General features: G+C 42.0%; 1 protein-coding gene across 2 annotated transcripts in view; it reads right to left on the bottom strand.

The window, feature by feature from the left end:
* LOC135507608 (gastrula zinc finger protein xFG20-1-like) overlaps positions 1-20,954 on the bottom strand; it is a 42,244-nt gene extending 21,290 nt beyond the window's left edge. Inside the window, exons 1-7 of one of the 2 annotated variants that reach the window (XM_064927158.1) lie at positions 20,481-20,954; positions 17,923-18,053; positions 17,580-17,729; positions 16,772-16,912; positions 16,335-16,446; positions 12,920-13,041; positions 3,381-6,351 (exon numbers count right to left, since the gene is read on the bottom strand). In XM_064927158.1, the coding sequence (XP_064783230.1) occupies positions 5,290-6,351; positions 12,920-13,041; positions 16,335-16,446; positions 16,772-16,912; positions 17,580-17,729; positions 17,923-18,053; positions 20,481-20,763 (2,001 nt within the window). In that variant the 5' untranslated portion in view covers positions 20,764-20,954 and the 3' untranslated portion in view covers positions 3,381-5,289. Of the gene's footprint in view, positions 1-3,380; positions 6,352-12,280; positions 13,042-16,334; positions 16,447-16,771; positions 16,913-17,579; positions 17,730-17,922; positions 18,054-20,480 lie in introns of those variants that run through there. The other variant, XM_064927162.1, reaches the window with a different exon arrangement.
* Positions 20,955-23,897: the final 2,943 nt, after the last annotated feature.

The raw sequence follows: 23,897 nt of genomic DNA on the forward strand, positions 1-23,897 counted from the left end.
CTCATCACCCTGACCCCACCATCCCCACTGTCAAACATGGTGGTGGCAGCATCATGGTTTGGGCCTGCTTTTCTTCAGCAGGGACAGGGAAGATGGTTCAAATTGATGGGAAGATGGATGGAGCCAAATACAGGACCATTCTGGAAGAAAACATGATGGAGTCTGCAAAAGACCTGAGACTGGGACGGAGATTTGTCTTCCAACAAGACAATGATCCAAAACATAAAGCAAAATCTACAATGGAATGGTTCAAAAATAAACATATCCAGGTGTTAGAATGGCCAAGTCAAAGTCCAGACCTGAATCCAATCGAGAATCTGTGGAAAGAACTGAAAACTGCTGTTCACAAATGCTCTCCATCCAACCTCACTGAGCTCGAGCTGTTTTGCAAGGAGGAATGGGAAAAAAATGTCAGTCTCTCGATGTGCAAAACTGATAGAGACATACCCCCAAGCGACTTACAGCTGTAATCGCAGCAAAAGGTGGCGCCACAAAGTATTAACTTAAGGGGGCTGAATAATTTTGCACGCCCAATTGTTCAGTTTTTGATTTGTTAAAAAAGTTTGAAATATCCAATAAATGTCGTTCCACTTCATGATTGTGTCCCGCTTGTTGTTGATTCTTCATAAAAAAATACAGTTTTATATCTTTATGTTTGAAGCCTGAAATGTGGCAAAAGGTCGCAAAGTTCAAGGGGGCCGAATACTTTCGCAAGGCACTGTATTTATTGTGGAGAATGCCTACCTCTGCTCAAAAATCTCCATTAGGAACATAAGGATGTCCCTCACAGAGCACTGAAAAGGAACAAGTCCTTTATCTTGGTACCAGAGATCAAACATTTGCCACTTATACCATATAGACCTCTTGTGGAAGGTAGCAGACTGAATGGATTAATAACATTCAGCGGTAAACCTCTAGCCATCAGATTGGCCCTCTCAGGGGAAAGGCCTATAGGAACCAAATCTCCAGCCATGCGTGCCTGGTACAACAGGTCCCTCCCGGCACACCTTCTCCAATGTGGGCTGAATCAGAACCACTGGCGGAAACATTTAAAGGAGGGTCCGAGGCCACTGGTGTGCCAGAGGGTCCATTCCCAATTGGGGGAATGGGGTCACTCATTGCGAAAAATAGTCGACACTGCGCTTTTTCTCACGATGTGTAAAGATCTACGTCTGCCCTGGAGTCTCCACTCATGCCGTGACCACCTTGCGGGACAACACCTGAGAACTCCTTGCGACAGTAGCTGGGGATCCCTCCGCTGGAGGCATGTCGGGGACACCTGAAATGACCAGTTTAGGTGGTGTTGTGACTTTTGGCTAATTAATATTCAAGATAATTTACTGATTTAATTAATTGATCAGGTTTATTTGATGAATTTGGTTATCCAAATTAACTAATCATTTGTCAATTTACTATATTCTCATTCTCAACAGTTGTCGAGCTCTGAAACCTCAAGAACCAAATCGCTTACAAATTAACTCAATGTCACAAATAAGTCAAGGTTTTATTTGCTAGACTAAATGAATTGGAAAATTAGGTAGTTAAAGACACAATGTAAGACAGGGTACAATGGGGTACAACAGTTATTGAGGTGAGAAGCCCCACAGGTCTATATGAAATAGGTTTCCGTACTCAACCCAGACAAATACAACAGGACATTCACAGGACTTCTGAGAATGGCATGATCTTACTCATTGATGGAGAAAATGTCAACATAGGCTTTCGCAACTGTGAAACTCTAGAGCTCCCCAACCAGGAATCGACATGAACTAGGCTACCGATTAGCAGCTGACGTGGACAGTCCCGGGATAGTATTGACCATGGGTTTGTAAATTAGACCTACTGTCTTACAACACCCAATGACTTCCACCACTTTAAACATACAAAGCACCACTTTCAGAGGAAATTAATAATGCAATGGGGTAATTTACTTGTATGTTGCCTGCCCAGTAGGATTCCGTTAGGATAGGATGAAGCCGGGATAGAGACGAAAAAGGTGTGTTGTCCAAGACTCTTTCTCCCTCTCAGTTCTCAGTCCAGGAAACTAAAGTCTATGAGAGCTCTTCTGTGCAGTGAATTCTTCCTCTGCTGCCAGCTGGGATGGATAGCGAACTCGGTCAGTTAGTCTCAAATGCAAATAGTGCGTTCCTGCAATCACCCGCAGCAAAAGCGACATCGTTGATATATACAGAGAAAAGAGTCGGCCCGAGAATTGAACCCTGTGGTATCCCCATAGACTGCCAGAGGTCCGGACAACAGGCCCTCTGATTTGACACACTGAACTCTATCTGAGAAGTAGTTGGTGAATCAGGTTAACATATTGTTCATCAGGTGCAATGGAGAGATTAAAAATACTGATGGCCGAACCTACCAGCACCGCAAAAAGTCAGGTAAACAACCTTCAACCGCCAAAAGGACCAACAACATGTACAACTGCGAAAGTAAGTAAATATCATTTTACTCAACATTCTGGCTTGTAGAGACTACTGCATCTTTTGTAGGGTGACTTCAGTCAGACCAAAAAAGCCATGCAGTAACCATGGTAAGACAAGGTAGCTTCCAGCTTTAATTAAGCTAACTTTCCTTGCTAGTTTACAGCTGAATTTACTACCCTAGTTCTTTGTTTGTGATAATATGCAAACCATAATGCAAAATATGCTGATTTCAAAGACGATTGTCACCAAAAACGTTATTAATTCACTTTGTCTCCCTCGCCCCAAAAAATAAATGAACTTGTCTTCCTTCCTTTGTCTCCCATCTGGTTTCCATTCGATTCCATAGCAACAAACTCAGATTCTAGCCACATTCTGCCTACGAATGACATTAATTTCGTAGACAGTGCACGCTATTATAAAAGAAGAGATTGTTTCTTCTATGCAAATGTTGTTAATCAGTACAAGAAAATAATATTCTCTTAGCTCTTGCCAATAAAGTCCTAAATGGAAAGGAAAACAAGCTCAATTACTCAATGCATGCACACACTCCTATTGAATAATATGCATTCACCTGTATAGTGAATAGATCTAGGCTACATCTTGATTTACCCAGTGTATCAATACAGATTTTCCATTCAAATAAAGGATTATCATTATGTTGTTTTCTAGTTAGATTGGTAAAAAAAGTACATTTGAATATAATTGTTGAAATATAATGATATTGAACTCAAAAGATGCCCAACGATTGAACAGAGCAGTATCTGAGTTGATCTGACCGGATCAAGTGCCATTCTGTGACTTTGGCAAATACGCCTTTTTTTTGTGGTATCGTTTTGGTATCAAGTGTCGTGATACTAAACCTGGTATCGATGTCGAAGTCAAAATTCTGGTATCGTGACAACACTGAATGACATAATGACAAACTGAAAACATGTTTTTAGAGATTTTAGCACATTTATTGAAAATTAAATACAGAAATATGTGATTTACATAAGTATTCACATCCCTGAGTCAATACATGTTAAAATAACCTTTGGCAGCAATTACAGCTGAGTCTTTCTGAGTAAGTCTCTCAGAGCTTTACACACCTGGACTGTACAATACTTCCATATTATTCTTTTAAACTGTATCCAAGCTCTGTCAAGTTGGTTGGTGATCATTAAACAATGGATGGGACTAATCCTGGAAGCTGTTTAAATCTGCATTTTCAGTCTTTCCAGCTTCAGTTTGAAGTGATTGTGTTAGCTGTGTTGTTAGCTAGCTCCTCTGAACAAGTGTCCTCATGAGAGCACATTTTCTATGCCAGGTGAAATCGCGCCTCATTTAGCTCATTGTTATGGATGTATCCAAATAAATGTCACTAAAAGACAGCTTATGTAAATGCAGCTACTTTGTTGTTATTCTGCCTGCATTGTTTAATGTGACTAAGTTAGCCATAGTTGGATAGCTAGCAAGCAAGGGATAAGAACATTGAAAATATGAAGAGTGGTAGGTACTCAGTGATGTGTTGTTGGATTTGCCCCAAACATAACGCTTTGTATTGAGGACATAAAGTTTTTAAAAATGCCACATTTCTTTGCTGTTTTAATTTAGTCCCTAATTGCAAACAGGATGCATGTTTTGGAATATGTTGTATTCTGTACATTTCTTATTTTTACTCTGTCATTTAGGTTAGTTTTGTGGAGTAACTACAATGTTGTTGATCCATCCTCAATTCTCCAATCACAGCCATTAAACTATAGCTGTATTAAAGTCACCATTGGCCTCATGCTGAAATCCCTGAGCGGTTTCCTTCCTCTCCGGCAACTGAGTTAGGAAGGACGCATGTATCTTTGCAGTACCTGGGTGTATTGATACACCATCCAAACTGTAATTAATAACTTCACCATGCTCAAAGCAATATTCAATGTTTTTTTGTTGTTGACCTATCTACCAATAGGCGCCCTTCTTTGCGAGACATTGGAAAACCTCCCAGGTTTTGTGGTTGAATCTGTGTTTGAAGTTCACTGCTCAACTGAGCGACCTTACAGATAATTGTACTGGGTACAGAGAAGAGGTAGTCATTCAAAAACCATGTTAAACACTATTATTGTGCACAGAGTGAGCATGCAACGTACATGACTTGTTGAGCAAAGTTTTACTGCTGAATGTATTTAGGCCATAAGAAAGGGGTTGAATACTTATTTCAGCTTTTCATTTTTAATTAATTTGTAAAAATGTCTAAACTTAATTCCACTTTGACATTATGGAGTATTGTGTGTAGGCCAGTGACACAATCTCAATTTATTCAATTTTAAATTCAGTCTAACACAACAAATGTGGAAAAAGTGAAGGGGTGAGAACACTTTCTGACGGCATTGTACGTCTCAACAAAAACTCTGCATGAACTTGATAAACTGCCTTCATTTTCTCATTAAAAGTGTAGTTGAATGGAAGTAATGAAATAGGAATTTGTGAACATCATATAGCCTACACACACTAAGTAACTGGGTTTTTAGGCTTATATATATATATATATATATATATATATATATATATACACACACCTTCATAAATCACACAATTGCTGGATGCAGTATTCTACCCAGGAATATTCAACACTGAAATGTTACTCTCGTTATTCCAAATGCATCTGTGGATCTTTTCTAATAACAATAATGAAAATTCATCTTTGACTTTGAAGCAGGGTTTGATCTAAACGTCAGAAGCTATCTTGTGGAATGGTTACTTTCTATGTTGTAGAGTGAATGGTTTTTAAGCTGGTGTATCCTGAGGTAGCTCTTCTCTGAGAATCTCTTCCCACAGTGCGTACAGGCCAACAACCTTTCTCTCGTGTGGACCTTCAGGTGCATCTTCAGCGGGTTCTGGTGGGAGAACCGCTTCTCACTCTACTGGCAGCTGTAGAGTTATCCCCTGTGTGGACCCTCTGGTGCCTCTTCAGGCTGTACGAGTGGGAGAAGCGCATCTGACACTGGGTACAGCTGAAGGGTTTCACCCCTGTGTGGACCCTCTGGTGAGTCTTTACATTCTGGAGGCAGCTGAAGCCTTTGTTACAGGACATGCAGATGAACCGTTTCTCTTTACTATTGCCTGATGTTGCTCCCCCTTCCTGAGCCTGGGCCCTTTGGTCCTTTGAGTTCAATACTTGATAGAAAAGGATGCGGCCGTGTGAATCGGAAGGCCCCATCGACGTGGACACTGTATCGCGATCCCTGAGAATGTGTAAAGGGGAGTGGGTCGCAACATTTGGATTAGTCTCTAAACTTTCCCTGTAATCTAAGACATCTCTACCTTGTGAGTGTCCAAGTCCTAAGTGAGTCTTGTCTGCATTCAGTGTCAGAGGAACGTCGCCCTCCATTTTCACAGTCACTTCGTCTATGACTATAACCTCCCCTTTCTTATCTAGGAACCCTTCAGAGTATACACTACTACTGTACTGGTTCCAGTCCCCTTTAGACAGATCAGTCTGTGTCTCTAAACCCAAGGGCATGTTGCCAGGGTCCATCTCTGGTGTGTAAGAGCAAGGCAGATCATCAACACCAGTATCTAACGTGTCACAACAGGAATGAACTGTCCTCTGGCTCTGGTGAAATACCGGTAAGTATTCCGAGACAGGAGCAGGAGGACAGACCAGTCGCTCCAGTCTCTCTGGGTCTGATCTGTGGTCAGATCCTGGGTGTAAGAGCCTGTGTTTTACAGTCTCTGTGTTGATCTCTGACTTGAGGAATGCGTTCGGCGTTCCACTGAACTCCGTGATGCTACGTCGGGTACTGGGCGGCGCTGGGGCGGAGGTGGTGGGGACCTCTGTGGCTACATGGGGAGCTCCAGTCTGGATGTCTCTGATGTGTCGTTGGTCCTCCTCTCCTCCAGTCCTCTCCAGCTTGACCCCAAGACTTGCAGCCTCTGCATCTGCAGACTGACATAAGAAGAGAGGAGGTTATTACCGGCACATGAGACTAATTGGATAACAATGTCGTAGGGAAGTCTCACAAGCTATACTTTAGACCGTTTGCTATATCGGCATCGAACATGTCACCCTCCCTAGGAAAGGGGGTGACCTTGATAATTTATTGTTAAAATGAGAGGCTGCCTGGATCATTAATTTAAAGGTTCTTGCTCCCTTTCGCCCTAACATAAGAGTTTGATCTGAAACCATTCTTGTGATTGTGTTTTTGCTATCCATTATAAATAATGTTTGTAAGCCTGTGTCGCCAAATTACACTACGTGGTCAAAAGTATGTGAACACCTCTTCAAATGAGTGATTTGGCTATTTCAGCCACACCCGTAGCTGACAGGTGTATAGAATCAAGCACACATCCATGCAATCTCTATAGGCAAACATTGGCAGTAGAATGGCCCGTACAGAAGAGCTCAGTGACTTTCAATGTGGCACCGTCATAGGATACCACCTTTCCAACAAGTCAGTTCGTCAAATTTCTGCCCTACTTGAGCTGCCGCGGTCAACTGTGAGTGCTGTTATTGTGAAGTGGAAACCTCTAGGAGCAACAACGGCTCAGCCGCAAAGTGGTAAGCCACACAAGCTCACAGAACTGGACCGCCGAGTGCTGTAGCACGTAATAATCGTCTGTCCTTGGTTGCAACACTCACTACCAAGTTCCAAACTGCCTCTGGAAGCAGCATCGGCACAATAACTGTTTGTCGGGAGCTTCATGAAATGGGTTTCCATGGCTGAGTAGCCGCACACAAGCCTAAGATCACAATGCCAAGTGTCAGCTGGAGGGTGTAAAGCTCACTACCATTGGAGTCTGGAGCAGTGGAAACGCGTTCTCTGGAGTGATGAATCACGCTTCACCATCTGGCAATCCAATAGACGAATCCGGGTTTGGCGGATGCCAGCAGAACGCTACCTGCCCGAATGCATAGTGCCAACTGTAAAGGTTCGTAGAGGAGTAATAATGGTCTGGGGCTGTTTATCATGGTTCGAGCTTGGCCCCTTAGTTCCGGCGAAGGGAAATCTTAATGCTACAGCATACAATGGGGCGGCATGGTAGCCTAGTGGTTAGAGCATTGGGCTAGTAACCGGAAGGTTGCAAGTTCAAATCCCCGAGCTGACAAGGTACAAATCTGTCGTTCTGCCCCTGAACAAGGCAGTTAACCCACTGTTCCTAGGCCGTCATTGACAATAAGAATTTGTTCTTAACTGACTTGCCTAGTTAAATAAAGGTAAAATAAATAAAAACAATGTGATATTCTAGATTATTCTACACTTCCAACTTTGTGGCAACAGTTTGGGGAAGGCCCTTTCCTGATTCAGCATGAAAATGCCTCTGTGCACAGAGTGTGGTCCATACAGAAATGGTTTTTCGAGATCGGTATGGAAGAACTTGACTGGCATGCCCTGACCTCAACCCCATTTTACACCTTTGAGATGAACTAGAACGCCAAGCTGCGAGCCAGGCCAAATCGCCCAACATCAGTGCCCGATCTCACTAATGCTCTTGTGCTGCGGGGACTTGCTTCCATTCAGCCAATGTTCCAACATCTAATGGAAAGCCTTCCCAGAAGAGTGGAGGCTCTTATAGCATAAAAGGGGGGACCAACTCCATATTAATGCCCATGATGTTGGAATGAGATGTTCGACAAGCAGGTGTCCACATAGATATACACTACATGTAATCCATTCGTGCTTTTCATATAATTCACGTACCCATAGCAATAGTAAACATTAGGCCATAGCAATGCTACAAAAATAAACAGACATGCACACTCCCAAGGCAGGTGCATGTCTAATGGTGCTTAAGTAATACAAACATATGCTCCTAATGCACGTCTAATGTACCTCACTGGACTAGGTAATGGCTTCCCTTAGCCTAATGACCTAGACACATATAGAGTGCACTTATTCTGCTTACTACTCTAAGATGTATAATGTGTACACATGTACTGGAAAATTTCCAACACAACGTAAAGTAAACACTGCCCGGGGGAAATAATGTGAGGCTGTGCAGTTAAATTAGTCATATTTTGAGTTACATGGTGTTAACAAACGTCTAAACAACAACAAACGCTAACGTGGAAATTGTTATTGGTTCCTGGTCACTTCCGTATCGACTGAAGAGAAAGGCTCTTATTGATTGGCGTCATAGCTCAAAGGATGTGGTTAAATGAAGTATTTATGTGTATTGTTCTTTGAATGACGGTACAGCTTATTACATCAAATCTCCTATGATCAATATCTTTCAAGATGACAGGAGACTAGCTTAGAAAGAACAGTGTGATAGCGAGACAACAATAGAATGTAGATTCCATCTACGTCACCTCAGTAAGGTAAATATTCAACTGTCCTTGTGCTTCGGTCCTTCTTATGATAATTATTACAATACAGTGCGTTGGTAGTGATTACAGCGTTGAATCTTCTTGGGTAAGTCTCTTGAGAGCTTTGCACACCTGTATGCTAATTGTGCAATATTTGCCCAATATTTGCCCAATATTCTTTTAAATTCTTCAACCTCTGTCAAAGTGTTGGGGATCATGGCTAGACAGCAATTTCATGTCTTGCCCTAGATTTTCAAGCAGATTTAAGTCAAAAATGTAACTTGGCCACTCAGGAACGTTCACGGTCTTCTTGGTAAGCAACGTCAATGTAGATTTGGCTTTGTGTTGTAGGTTATTGTCCTGTTGAAAGGTGAATTCCTCGGAGTGTCTGGTGTAAAGCAGACTGAAGCAGGTTTTCCTCTGGGATTTTGCCTGTGCTTAGCTACATCCTGTTTCTTTTCATCCTGAAAAATCCCAGAATTTGCTGATGTCAAGCATACCCATAATGCAGCCACCAACATGCTTGAAAATAAGGAGGCAGTCACTCAGTGATGTGTTCTGTTGTATTTCCCCCAAACAGAAGGCTTTGCATTTAGGCCAAAACGTCCTTTGCCGTGTTTATTTTGTAGTATTACTTTAGTGCTTTGTTGCTTACAGGATGGATGTTTTGGAATATTTGTATTCTTGTCATTCTGTCATTACCTACAATGTTGATCCATCCTCAATTCTTCCATCTCAGCCCTTAAACTCACCAATGAGTTTTAAAAATCACCAATGGCCTCATGGTAACATCCCTGAGCAGTTGCATTCCTGTCCTGCAGCTCAGTTCAGAAGGATGACTATCTTAGATGTGTCTGGGTATAATTATGTCACACAGTGATTCCTTATGATCACATATGTGATTTGTCTAGAGAAATTTACTCCTGAACTCATTTAGGCTTGCCTAAACAAAGGGGGTGAAAACTTATGCAATGATTACTGTATTATTTTAGTTATCCAATTTGTATATTTAAAAAAATCTTCCACTTTGACAGAGTATAATGATTAAATTGTTGACGAAAAAAATTATAATTAAATCCATTTTAACTCCAGTTCGTAACAAAATTAGGAAAAGTCTAAAAGGGGGATGAATGTTTAGTTTACCCCTTATTTCGCTATAAGTTACCACAAAAATATGCAGAACATTTGATTGTATTGATATATTCTGATTTTAAAATACCAACCCAACAGGGTAGAATGAAGCACAACAGGGTATTTGGTATTTTATTAGGATCCCCATTAGCTGTTGCAAAAGCAGCACTTACTCTTCCTGGGATCAAGATGAAACATAATACAGAATGACATACCGAACATCAATAGACAAGAACAGCTCAAGAACAGAACTACATACATTTATAGAAAATGAAAGCAATAGGGTGGAACAAACAGCAATAATGAATAGATGATTTAAACAATGAAATATTTGATTTAAGGTCTGAACAAGGTCTGAACAAAAATAGTTTTAAAGATTTTACTGAGTTACAGTTCATATAAGGAAATTAGTCAATTGAAATAAATTCATTAGGCCCAAATCTATGGATTTCACATGACTGGGAATACCGATATGCATCTGATATGCATCAGTCACAGATACCTTAAAATAAGGTAGGGGCGTGGATCAGAAAACCAGTCAGTATCTGGTGTGACCACCATTTGCCTTATGCAGTGTGACACATCTCCTTCACATACAGTTGATCAGGCTGTTGATTGTAGCCTGTGGCATGTTGTCCCACTCAATGGCTGTGCGAAGTTTCTGGATATTGGCGGGAACTGGAACACGCTGTTGTACATGTTGTTCCCGAGCATCCCAAACATGCTCAATGGGTGACTTGTCTGGTGAGTATGCAGGTCATGGAAGAACCGGGGCATTTTCAGGTTCCAAGAATTGTGTACAGATCCTTGCGATGTAGGGCCTTGCATTATTATGCTGAAAAATGACGTAAAGGCGATAGATAAATGGACCACAATGGGCCCGACAGGATCTCATCACGGTATATCTGTGCATTCAAATTGCCATCGATAAAATGCAATTGTGTTCATTGTCCGTAGCTTATGCCTGCCCATACCATAACCCCACCGCCACCATGGGGCACTCTGTTCACAACATTGACACGCGACGCCATAAACGTGGTTGGCGGTTGTGAGGCTGGTTGGACATACTTCCAAATTCTCAAAAACAACGTTGGAGGTGGCTTATGGTAGAGAAATTAACATTCAATTATCTGGCAACAGCTCTTGTGGACATTCCTGCAGTCAGCATGCCAATTGCACACGCCCTCAAAATTTGAGACATGTGACATTGTGTTGAGTGACAAAACTGCACATTTCAGAGTGGTCTTTTATTGTCCCCGGCACAAGGTGCAACTGTGTAATGATCATGCTGATTACCATGACAAAGGAGAAATGCTCACTAACTGGGATGCAAACAAAGTAAGTTTTTTGTGTGTATGGAACATTTCTGGGATCTTTTATTTCAGCTGATGAAATATGGGACAAACACTTTACATGTTGCATTTTATATTTTTTGTTCAATGAATGAAATGGTTGAAAAATATTACACCTATAATAATAAATGAATATTGTGCATTAGTTTACTTTCTATTTATTTGATAAAATAAATAAACTTTTTAAACATTGTCAACCTGAGTTTGTAAAACATGAACAGATTTATTGTTGCTAGCCAATAACATTACTAATTACAATTATATATGCACATATCATTACTTACATTAGACTATGTAACTAATGAATCATTGTAATGTTATTAGCAAATGTATCTAAATATGTATAAAATATATTTTTCAAAGAGAAATGAATATTGACATTGGTCATTTATTTGCCATTTTTTCAGACAACATTTTACAACCGTTAGGATTATGCACCTAACAGGGTGGAACCTTAGAGTGGAATAATTTTGCTTTACACTGTTTTTCCCCCCACCAACAAATTATACTTCCTGAACATGGTGCCATTGTGGGAGGGGGCTGTTTTTTAAAGGGGGAATTCAGTTTTTCCTCTATATTAATTTAGCCACCTCCGCAAAAGATATGTACATTTAGTTTTTATATTTTTGGAGAGACAAGTTTTTAAATGGATAGTTGTTGGCCTAATGCCTGGAAGTTTACGGGAACAGTTAGCAAGTATTTGTGCTAATGCTAGTAGCGATGCATTCCACCTCCCGGCTAGGTTTACTCTGTAAAAATTAGGTATTTACACAAGCCTGTTTCAAATAACTTAAAAGGATTAATGAGGGGTATGTGGTTAATTACCCCCTTATCCTAAGACACTTCACATGATAACTATAATATTTAATCTAAATAACACTTCCAAGACATCCCCATTGTACATTTCAAGTTATATGATTTCTCTCAATTATTAGACACAACTATGTCTGATAAAGCTACTCCTGCAGTGCATACAGGGACACTGCCTCCCCCGTATGGACCTTCTGGTGCACCTTCATATTGTGGTGGTGGGAGAACCTCTTCGCACACTGGGGGCAGCTGTATGGTTTCTCCCCTGTGTGGACCCTCTGATGCCTCTTCAGGTTGGACGATCTGGAGAAACTGGCAGGGCAGAGATGGCAGCTGAACGCTTTCTCCCCCGTGTGCATCCTCTGGTGGACCTCCACCTGTTTGGGGAAACTGAAGGATATCCCACAGAACGAACACGGAAAGCACTTCTCTTTGGAGCTGCCACCTTTACTGATTCCGTCTCTACTACGGTCATGTGTCAATGGGCTTGTGTTGCCATTTAGTGTTGAGGCACGGGTATGTTCTGAGGTCTGGTTTAACATTAGGAGAGTGTGAGGAGGATGAAAGCCAGGAAGTGTCTGTGTTGTCGCAGGGTCCATGTTCCAGTTGATAGATCCTATAGAAGGTATGCTAAAGGCAGCATCTGTTAGGGGGTTAACCTGAGGCGCCATCAGTCTCTCTGAATCACCACTATAGGAGCAGGACAGAGCATCGCTAGCCGAGTCTGTGTCTGTTCTCTTCAGCCGCATACGGACACCTCCCAGTCCCCGCAGACCAATTGTACGCCTCGCCCTGGTCTCAGCCAGTCCTGGTCTCAGTTCAGTTGTTGTTTTGTGTTCCACTGTCTGTTTCTGGTTGTTATTAACAGTGTTGCTCCCCAGCCCAGAGTTGAGGACACTGTCCCATCCACTGACCTCCACTATGTCATCTCTAGTCCTGGCCTGCTCAGTGATGTTGTCCCCTGGGTCCTTGGCTGCACCGTCCTGGGAATCCAAGATGTCCGCCCAGTCTCCTCTGTTAGCCTCCAGCCAACCACCTGCAAGAGGTTACAAAATACTTTCCAAACGTGGAAGATAAAATGTAACGTTATGACTATAAATACTGTTCCCTGAAGGAGGGAAACAAGGTACAACATACTATGGGGAGTCGCACATTCGCCACTTCGATCGAAGGATCTACAATCCCGCCTGACAAGGACAATGAAATCCGCGTAACGCTGGACACCCCGCCTTCCACAGGATTCATTCCTTCCTTCAATTTAATCTCTCTCAAGGTTTGACAAACTTTTTTAGCCACAAGTAGTGCAGATGTTTTACTTGTTCGAAAGCAAACCTGCCCATATGCCTGGGACAACAGGACTCTGCGCAACGTGAGTTGTCCTCGCCTAAAGGGCAAATGATCTCCCGAACCAAGGCTGCCTGGGCCAACAGAGAGGCACAAGAATCAATGATAAGCCCTCCCAGCGCACCCTCTCCAACGTGGGCTGAATCAGAACCACTGGCGGAAATGCATAAAGGAAGGTCAAAAGGTCACTGGTGCGCCAGAGAGTCTTTCCCAACGGGGCGCTTGGGTCCTTCGTGCAGAAAGAAAGACGACAATACGCAGTGCAAGAAAATGCGCAAAGATCTATGTCGGCATTGCCGAACCTCTCCCATATCTGGGCAACCACCCAGGGGTGTAGTCTCCACCCTTGACGAAAAGGGGCCCCCCTGGATAGCAGATCCACCCGAGTTGAGGTAACCAGGAACATGCATCACCTGATGTGAGAGCAAATGTGCACAGCTCCACCACAACAGGGAGCGAGCCAAGGTGAGGAGGGGGAGGGTCCGCCCATGCCTGTTGATATATTATATATACATTTAAGTCATTTAGCACACGCTCTTATCCAGCGTGACTTACAAGAGTGAGAGCGCACATTTGTGTACCATTTTCATACTGGTCCCCCATGGGAACTGAACCAACAACCCTGGCATTGCAAGCACCATGCTCTTCCAACTGAGCCACCATCGTTAGATATGACCAACACACAGTGATGTAAAGTACTTAAGTACAAATACTTCAAAGTACTGCTTAAGTAGTTTTTGGGGGTATCTGTACTTTACTATTAATATTTGTGCCTACTTTTACTTTACTATATTCCAAAATAAAATAATGTACTTTTTACTCCATACATTTTCCTTGACACCCAAAAGTACAGGAAATGTGTCAAATTCACACACTTATCAAGAGAACATCCCTTGTTATCCCTACTGAGTCTGATCTGGCGGACTCACTAAACACAAATACTTAGTTTGTAAATCATGTCTGAGTGTTGGAGTGTGCCCCTGGCTCTCGTCAATTCAAATAAAAAATCAAATTCTGCCGTCTGGTTTACTTAATAAGAAATTTGAAATGGTTTATACTTATACTTTTGATACTTAAGTATATTTAAAAGCAAATACATTTAAACTTTTACTCAAGTAGTATTTTACTGGGTGACTTGTTATACTTGAGGAATTTTCTATGAAGGCATCTTTACTTTTCCTCAAGTATGACAATTTAGTACTTTTAACACCACTGCCCGCACATGTCTGACAATCAGAAGTTCCAGGTAATTGATATGCCGGGCTCTCTGCGACACCGTCCATACTTCTCGAATTCAGTAACCCTCGCACACCGCGCCCCGTCTGTCGTGATCTCCTTGCGGGACAACACCTGGCCCATGAGAACCCCTTGCGACAGTAGCCGGGGATCCCTGCACTGGGCCAGTGCCTGAAGGCATGTCGGGGAGACTGGAATTGACCGGTTTAGGTGGCGAGATGCATCCAAGCGTGTTGCTAGCACCCAGAATGACCACCATCCATAGAAGCATCCTCCCCAGTAGACGCAGGAACTGGTGAAAACATACAGGAACTGGTGAAAAACAAAATTGGGCCAAGCAGAGCTGGAAACCCAACAACCTCTCCGGGGATAGAAAAGTGCAATTTAAGGATGAGTCTAACTCGAGACCCAGGAATGGAATGTGCCGAGACAACTCTTTTTCTGGTTTACAATAAAACCTAGAGAATGAACATGGGGCATTAGCCTCGGTGTGTAACACTGCTTGTTCCTTTGACTGCCATCAGCCAATCATCCTGATAGGTCAACACACTCAGCCCCTGGCCCCTCATGGAGTACCAAAAAATGATGCTACTTTCATAGCGTGAGGAGGTGGCTGTCCCCAAACTAAGTCCTCTTCATCACCCGAGGAAACCCCCGGAAGTGTCCAGGGACACCATGGCGTCATCCGAACATGGGCCCTGTATGTCACTGAACCCACCGGCTCACCACCTCCCTGCTGGGAGGCTAGTTCCACCTTTTCCGACAACAGCCTCAAGCCCCTCTCCGCTTCCTGCACCTCGGTCCCAGCCAAGTTGCCGGATTCTTGGAAAGGAAAGTCGCAAAGAATGCTACATCGTCTTTCCAGGGTTTCCAGAGTTTTCACACATTATGTGCCAATGCGCACACAGACTGGTTCGCATAGTATAACCGCATGACTGGTGGCGTGATCGTGACCCTGACCCTGAACCCGGCTTAGCCATCGTCGTCTCGGTCGCTTTCTTAGCCATCTTACTCATTGCTCCAGAAAACGGAAGAATAATTAACTGTTTGGGATTAGGAAACTAACGATACCAAATACAAACTTCAGCACACAACGTCCAGGGAGGTGAGCACACTCTACCACAGTCTCATTTTCCAATTGTTTGTTTTAGTAACGTTACTTGTTCCTGTTCACACCAAGGTAAAGAGTGGAATAGTTGACGGAATAAATCCGAGCCTCGCGATTATCACCTGTGGAAGGACAGGGCTTCCAGCGAGGTACAGATTTCATTGGCCTTGTCAGGTGTGATTGTGGATCCTTCAACCAGTCATGAGAGTGCGACTCCTCATAGTATGTTGTACCGAAGTTGACTGGCTGACTGAAGAGGAACTCCAATACATTTTTCTGTCAATTACCTGGTGAAGTTCATGTTTTTGTATGTCAACATAAGTTGTATTCATTTCATTTTATGAATGAAGAAAGAATCATATACAGGCGCATCACTATTACCATTGAAGAGGGCTCTATGCTGACTTTATAATTTTAGAAGGAGTATGTAAGTTGAAAAATGTAGGCGCACAAAGAAATTTAGGAGTACAATTAAACATACTTCAGGTATTAAAGCTAGAATATTACATTTTTCTAGGCACACTGGTAGTAAATTAAAATTCCAGGTTTCAATACAAAATATTTAGACGCATATGTGAGTAAAATGGTCGCACTGTAGAACCCTGTTGAGGATCTATAGGTTATATGTATGTCTCTCTTACCTTGCTCCCCCATCTTTAGCCCACTCAGCAGGTCAATGCTCTCGGGTCCATCTTCTATTGTCTCCTCTTTGACTAGCAGCATATCAGGCTTCCCATCCTCCATGTCTACTGACTGTAAGATATACAGAGTGAGAGGATGTTGGATCAAGAAATCTGATATGAACACCCTGCTATGGAGCATTTTCTGATTGGGCAATGAGGGACTGCTATGAGTATTATGCAAACATGTTATTTGATTTGATTACTTGACACTCTTTAAAATGGTTTGATAATTCAGGCATGGTCCCACCCTTTTGACAAAATTAATCAAGACCTGGGCCAGTTTCCACAGTCTTAGTAGGAGTGCTGATCGAAGATCAGAACTCCTACTCTGATAGGCTATGTGGATACGGGCCCTGACCTAATACCATTCAGACAGTAGTTTACATTGGGCTCACCTCAGTGAGACTGTGTGTGGTCCTGTGCTGCTCAGCTGGTTCCTCTGTGGGTTCAGGAGTAGGTGTAGTCTGGTTGTCCTCCATGACCATGTTCCCCAGACCCTCCTCCTTCACCAGCAGCACCTCTGGACCCTCCTCCTCCTGGAAGAGAGGTGATACAGATTACACAGACATACACTCCCTCGGGTACGTACACACACACACACACAGATAATAAACCCACTTTCAACATGGAGTGTTTACCCATCTCCACTACGTTTGAGTCCTATACTGTAGTTAGAGAATGACTTCATTGTTGTTAAACCCATCATGGTGGACATACATAAATATGTTGTGGATAAATCAGTCAGCTATGATAAGTCAAAAGTCATCAGACAAACCTTAAACTATTTTGAAGTGTACAATAAGTATTTGACTTTCACAGTCACTTCATCTAGAATCAGATCCTCCCCTTTCTTATCCAGACGCCCATCAGAGTATACACTACTACTGTATTGGTTCCAGTCCCCACTAGACCGATCAGTCTGTCTCTAAACCCAAGGGCATGTTGCCAGGGTCCATCTCTGTAGAGTAAAAACCAGATGGTTCATCACCACCAGTGTCTAATGTCTCACCATCTCCACGGTAATGAACCGTTCTCTGGCGTTGGTTAAATACTGGGAAGTACTCTGGGCCCGGAGCAGGAGGATAGCCCAGTGGCCCCAGCCTCTCTGAGTCTGATCCGTGGTCAGATCCTGTATGTAAGAGCCTGTGTGTTCAAATCTATGTCTGTCTCTGACTTGAGGACGGTGTTTGGCGTTCCACTGACCTCCGTGATGCTGCGTTGGGTCCTGGGCCTGGGCGGTGCTGGGACGGTGGTGGGGTCCTCAGTGGCTTCATGGGGCACTCCAGCCACTCCAGTCTGGATGTGTCTGCTGTGCCGTGGGTCCTCCTCTCTTTCAGACCAGGCATCTGCAGGCTGACAAGAAGACAGGAGGTTATTACCGGCAGTCTAATTGGATAACAATGTTGTAGGAAAGTCTCACAAGCTCCCCTATGGCAGATAAATGAGGATGTACTTGTAAGCAAGTGAATAGCCAAGGGGAACGTTTCTGAAATATACTGCCCACATTTGTTGGACTGTAATTTTTATGTAATACTATTACACTAACTTCTATCACGATAACGTGCTGGGTTGAGGTTCCACTCCCCTCATCAACAGTGATTGGTTGGTCATCTCTCCATGTATTGTCTGTCACTGGCTTCACAAAGCTCCTGTGGCCTCCAGTGAAATGTCCTTCACCTGAGAGAGTGATTGGGGGAAAAGAATGGATTAGGTTGGTTACTGTCAATGGTCAATGGTATATTGTACACTATTGTTACTGTCTAGAATTGGCAAGGATGTAAGGCAACACTTCTTGATATACTATTTATTGATCAATGTATTAACCCATTTAATCACGAATTTTCCCCAGACATGAAAATATCCAAATCATGTGTCATTAGTAACCCTTTGAAGTAATCAATCATTTTTTTATTAAATTAGAATGGAAAAGTAGGTGATAAGGTCTGTTTTATGGTCGGTCACAATTGTGACCGGTGGGATAATGTTACGTATACTAAATGAACATATTTCTCCTATGCAGTTATCAATGTTCTTATAAATCCCAACCCAGTTATTCACACATTTACAACTCTGTCACTGGCAGTCCCCAGCATTGCTACTAGAATGCCCCGTAACATTCTAGTGTGACTATTTTACACATCAAAAACCCTAATACAACACGATATGAATACTGAGAGCAAAGACAAAAAAACAAACAACCATCAACGCATTTCAACATTGTTACTTTAGTGCAACATGTATTGAAACATTAATATTGTAACTTTACTGTAACATTTTGACTTGTACTTTAGTGCAATATTCATTGTAACATTGTCATTGTGACATTTTAGTGAAACATTCACTAACAACTGTATAGCAGTCGTGTGATTCATTTCCACTGAACATAAAGGTAACATTTAGGATAGAGGTAGCCTGTAGAATATACATTCAAATAGAGGCCTACACTGAACAAAATACAATATATATATATATTTAAAAAGCGCCACTGCACAATGAGTGCTTATATATATATATATATATACGCTTCAGATCCAAGTGCAAGATTAATTTGTGCATCACTGTCTTGGAACTATGATCAGTCAGTCCTGGTACATCTACTATCATACAGTATGCCTTGAATCAATTGACCTTTCTTTTCCAAAAACATTTCAGTCATTTTGATTGTCTTGATCGTCCACTTTTCTTTTCTTCCTAGTCTGTTGTACTGCTTCATCTCACCCTTTATCGACTTTTCTATTTTTCTTTTATTGTCTTTTTCAGCCCTTTTTCATTCGCTCTCATCTCCTTTTCTAATGTCCATGGTATATCTTGAAGCACTCAATGTGCAGTGGCGCTTTGCATTTCTCACATGCATAGGTAGTACGTCTGTCACAATGACGGCTTCTCCTGAACCGGAGCATCGTGTTGATTGGCCTTGGCTCTTTATTACCAACAATGGAGGGGATGGGGGAGGTTGTGGATGGGGGGGGGTCATAATCACTGATAACGTTGTTTCTGTCATGATCTGTTTGCATAGGTTCAGCATATGCATTCAACAACCTGGCTGGCAAATGGCCTGTCCATAGTCCATATCTGCCCCATCGCTATCACAATCACTCAGGACAGCATCTCATTTTGAGGGATAACTGCAATGTTGCATGCCTTGTTTGGGCAGTCACCAAGATCAAACATATCCAGAACTTGACTCAAAGTGAAACTAAAAGAAAGAACAGAGTAGAAAGTTAGTTATACACATACATAGTTCTTGTTTTACCTATGTGTATACCTAGATGCACTGTATTATCCCCCGGTCACTATTGTTGCCGTCAACATGTTTACACACTCTATGACCACACTGAACAAAGTTGAGTAATTGCAAATGCATATATCAATACGAGACACCTTAAAGATGATGTGTACCAAAACTCTTTGTCCTATCTTTATGTTAACATACTTTACTAACCTGTTGTTTGGGAGCCTTGATGCAGCCATCCTCTTCTCATGGTGCAACCAGGAAGTAAACAGCTCTGGTCATGTGACAATTTACAATAAACATGTGACACTGCACATCATTCATTGAGACCCTCGATTATTTCAATATTTGCTGTAAATGCATTGATAGATCATTCAGTAAACGTTTTAGAGCCTTATAACTGAAAACGTTTTTTTCCAGTCACAAAATGGGATTAAATAGGTTAAGTTTGATGCATCAAATTGTTTTTAATTAGTAAATAATAGGAAAGGCAGTACATCAAATATTTAGTTAGAATATGATATGTTGTCTTTATGCAAGATAGCTAAGTAATCCGGGGTAACTCTTGCATACTATCCAAAAACTGACCAAGACCCAATTCTAGTTAACACAGTTTCCAAAACTTGGTCCTAAGAGATGCACTTTTTTCCCCCCACCAACACTGCAAAGCTGATTTAAATGATCAAATCTTGATGACTAGTTTACTATTTGTATCAGATGTGTAGTGCTAGGGCAAAAAAAAAAAAACCTGCACCCTTTAGGGTCTGGAGGACCGAGTTTGGGAAATGCTGAGTTAACACATCTAAAGTCACACATGTGCATAGGATAACGGGGCGACAAGCCCCGCAGCCTCCGTCTTCTGCAAAACGTACCTCTGGTCATTCCTCTGTTTCGGTTGAGGATCTTGACACTACTGGGACGACTGGCGAGTACGCGCTCTCGCATTGTCCTTTCTGCGCGCTCCCGTGCCACTTTCAGATCGAGCAGCTGTAGTTTCCTCCGCAATGAGCTGTTTTCTTTCCGACTTTGAGTTATTTCCAAACGAAACACTGCATAGTCGTCGTCTACGAGTTTACAGATCTCTGCAACGGCTGCATTTGCTAGCACCTCCATGATGGAGGCTATCTGAGTGTGAAAAACCATACAGTTAGCCATTGTTAGCAGCTAGCTAGCGTTAACTAGATAACATCGATCAACCAAGTCCCGTCTCCAACGAGAATTAAACACTACCTGGGAAAAGTATGTGATGCTGTTCATTTAAATGTCATGAGTTCCACTGCGTTAATAAACGTCTTAATAAAAACGCTAACGTTGAAATTGTTCTTAGTCAATGTTCACTTCCGTTTAAACTGTAGAGAAATGATCTTATTGGGTGGCGTCATAGCTCAAAGGGTGTGGTTTGAATAACGGTCCTGTTTTACGTTACGCATCAAATCTCATATGATCGAGTATCTTTTAATACCTGTGTTTGGTTTGCTACATGTTTGATGAAGCAATGTAAGTTGATTTTTGTATTATGAATAATAAAAAATAAAATATATATATTTTTTAAACTTAAACAAAAAAAAAGTATCTTTCAAGCTGAGAGCAGACTAGTTTAGAAAGAGCATTGTGTTAGCAAAAATAGAGTAGAAAATAATAGAATCACTTCAGTAAGGTAAATATTAATCTGTCCGAGTTCTGTTTAGTTGACTGCTTCTATCTCTACAAGTTACCACAAAATATACACAACGTTTGGAATAGTTAAATTATGATTTTAAAATACCTACCCAGGTAGCTAGCTAGCACTCACCTGGCTAACTTGTGTGCTGTCATGAGGGACGCCCAACAATATGACTTTTTTCTAAGTATTGAGAACGCTTGGAAGCAGGCAGTGTTGAAAACTCATCTTCAGACATGTTGTACAGTGCCTTGCGAAAGTATTCGGCCCCCTTGAACTTTGCGACCTTTTGCCACATTTCAGGCTTCAAACATAAAGATATAAAACTGTATTTTTTTTGTGAAGAATCAACAAGTGGGACACAATCATGAAGTGGAACGACAAACTTTTTTAACAAATCAAAAACTGAAAAATTGGGCGTGCAAAATTATTCAGCCCCTTTACTTTCAGTGCAGCAAACTCTCTCCAGAAGTTCAGTGAGGATCTCTGAATGATCCAATGTTGACCTAAATGACTAATGATGATAAATACAATCCACCTGTGTGTAATCAAGTCTCCGTATAAATGCACCTGCACTGTGATAGTCTCAGAGGTCCATTAAAAGCGCAGAGAGCATCATGAAGAACAAGGAACACACCAGGCAGGTCCGAGATACTGTTGTGAAGAAGATTAAAGCCGGATTTGGATACAAAAAGATTTCCCAAGCTTTAAACATCCCAAGGAGCACTGTGCAAGCGATAATATTGAAATGGAAGGAGTATCAGACCACTGCAAATCTACCAAGACCTGGCCGTCCCTCTAAACTTTCAGCTCATACAAGGAGAAGACTGATCAGAGATGCAGCCAAGAGGCCCATGATCACTCTGGATGAACTGCAGAGATCTACAGTTGAGGAGGGAGACTCTGTCCATAGGACAACAATCAGTCGTATATTGCACAAATCTGGCCTTTATGGAAGAGTGGCAAGAAAAAAGCCATTTCTTAAAGATATCCATAAAAAGTGTCGTTTAAAGTTTGCCACAAGCCACCTGGGAGACACACCAAACATGTGGAAGAAGGTGCTCTGGTCAGATGAAACCAAAATTGAACTTTTTGGCAACAATGCAAAACGTTATGTTAGGCGTAAAAGCAACACGGCTCTTCACCCTGACCACACCATACCCACTGTCAAACATGGTGGTGGCAGCATCATGGTTTGGGCCTGCTTTTCTTCAGCAGGGACAGGGAAGATGGTTAAAATTGATGGGAAGATGGATGGAGCCAAATACAGGACCATTCTGGAAGAAAACCTGATGGAGTCTGCAAAAGACCTGAGACTGGGACAGAGATTTGTCTTCCAACAAGACAATGATCCAAAACATAAAGCAAAATCTACAATGGAATGGTTCAAAAATAAACATATCCAGGTGTTAGAATGGCCAAGTCAAAGTCCAGACCTAAATCCAATCGAGAATCTGTGGAAAGAACTGAAAACTGCTGTTCACAAATGCTCTCCATCCAACCTCACTGAGCTCGAGCTGTTTTGCAAGGAGGAATGGGAAAAAAATGTCAGTCTCTCGATGTGCAAAACTGATAGAGACATACCCCAAGCGACTTACAGCTGTAATCGCAGCAAAAGGTGGCGCTACAAAGTATTAACATAAGGGGGCTGAATAATTTTGCACGCCCAATTTTTCAGTTTTTGATTTGTTAAAAAAGTTTGAAATATCCAATAAATGTCGTTCCACTTCATGATTGTGTCCCACCTGTTGTTGATTCTTCACAAAAAAATACAGTTTTATATCTTTATGTTTGAAGCCTGAAATGTGGCAAAAGGTCGCAAAGTTCAAGGGGGCCGAATACTTTCGCAAGGCACTGTAAGTATGCGCCCGCAACCCATGTTCTCCGCAAAATGCTCTCATGGTCAACAGAGCTGATCATGGACTGTTGGATATCAGACAAACAGCAGCAATACATAATTGCAAATCTATTGTTTTGTAACTAATTACAGAATACAAGTCACTGATACACTTCACAATAATTAGTAAAGGCTGAGTCACCTTAGAAGCTTAGACATAAGAGAATGTACATGAAAACAGCATACAATACGTGTACTGGACAATTTATTGCTTGCCGTGCATTAGCATTATCAATGACAATGTGTTCAGAATTGTATGAATTGATCAGACAATTATTTGATCATTTACAATAGGCCAGCATAGCTGATATATTGAGCAACATGAACACTCATGAGAAATAAAGGTGAAAAATAATGGCGAGACAACTGACAAACAGTGTGCAGGAACCCATTGACTCGTACAAATTGTAACACTCATCTCCTGTCCAAATGCTTGGAAAAACAATACAAAGGAACATGTGATGTCACCTAAAAGTGAATAAGTTATGCTTTAGGAAATGCAAACAACTGCAGAGATTGATGGGGAGGGCAGCGGGAGAGGTGGGTGACCCATGTACCCCGCTTCAATCAAGCAGGCTTCAGTCACCTCCAAGATTAAAGCGGGAGACAAATCCAGCCATGGCTTCCTCCTTGTCAGGCCTCTCACACTGGGCAGATGGGTCCTGGGATGGACAGCTCACACAGCTTCCCCACATAGAGCGCTGGATCAAGGGTGATCTTGTTGAAGAGGAG

This window comes from Oncorhynchus masou, chromosome 21 (assembly GCF_036934945.1).
Source record: "Oncorhynchus masou masou isolate Uvic2021 chromosome 21, UVic_Omas_1.1, whole genome shotgun sequence".
Taxonomy (NCBI): domain Eukaryota; kingdom Metazoa; phylum Chordata; class Actinopteri; order Salmoniformes; family Salmonidae; genus Oncorhynchus; species Oncorhynchus masou.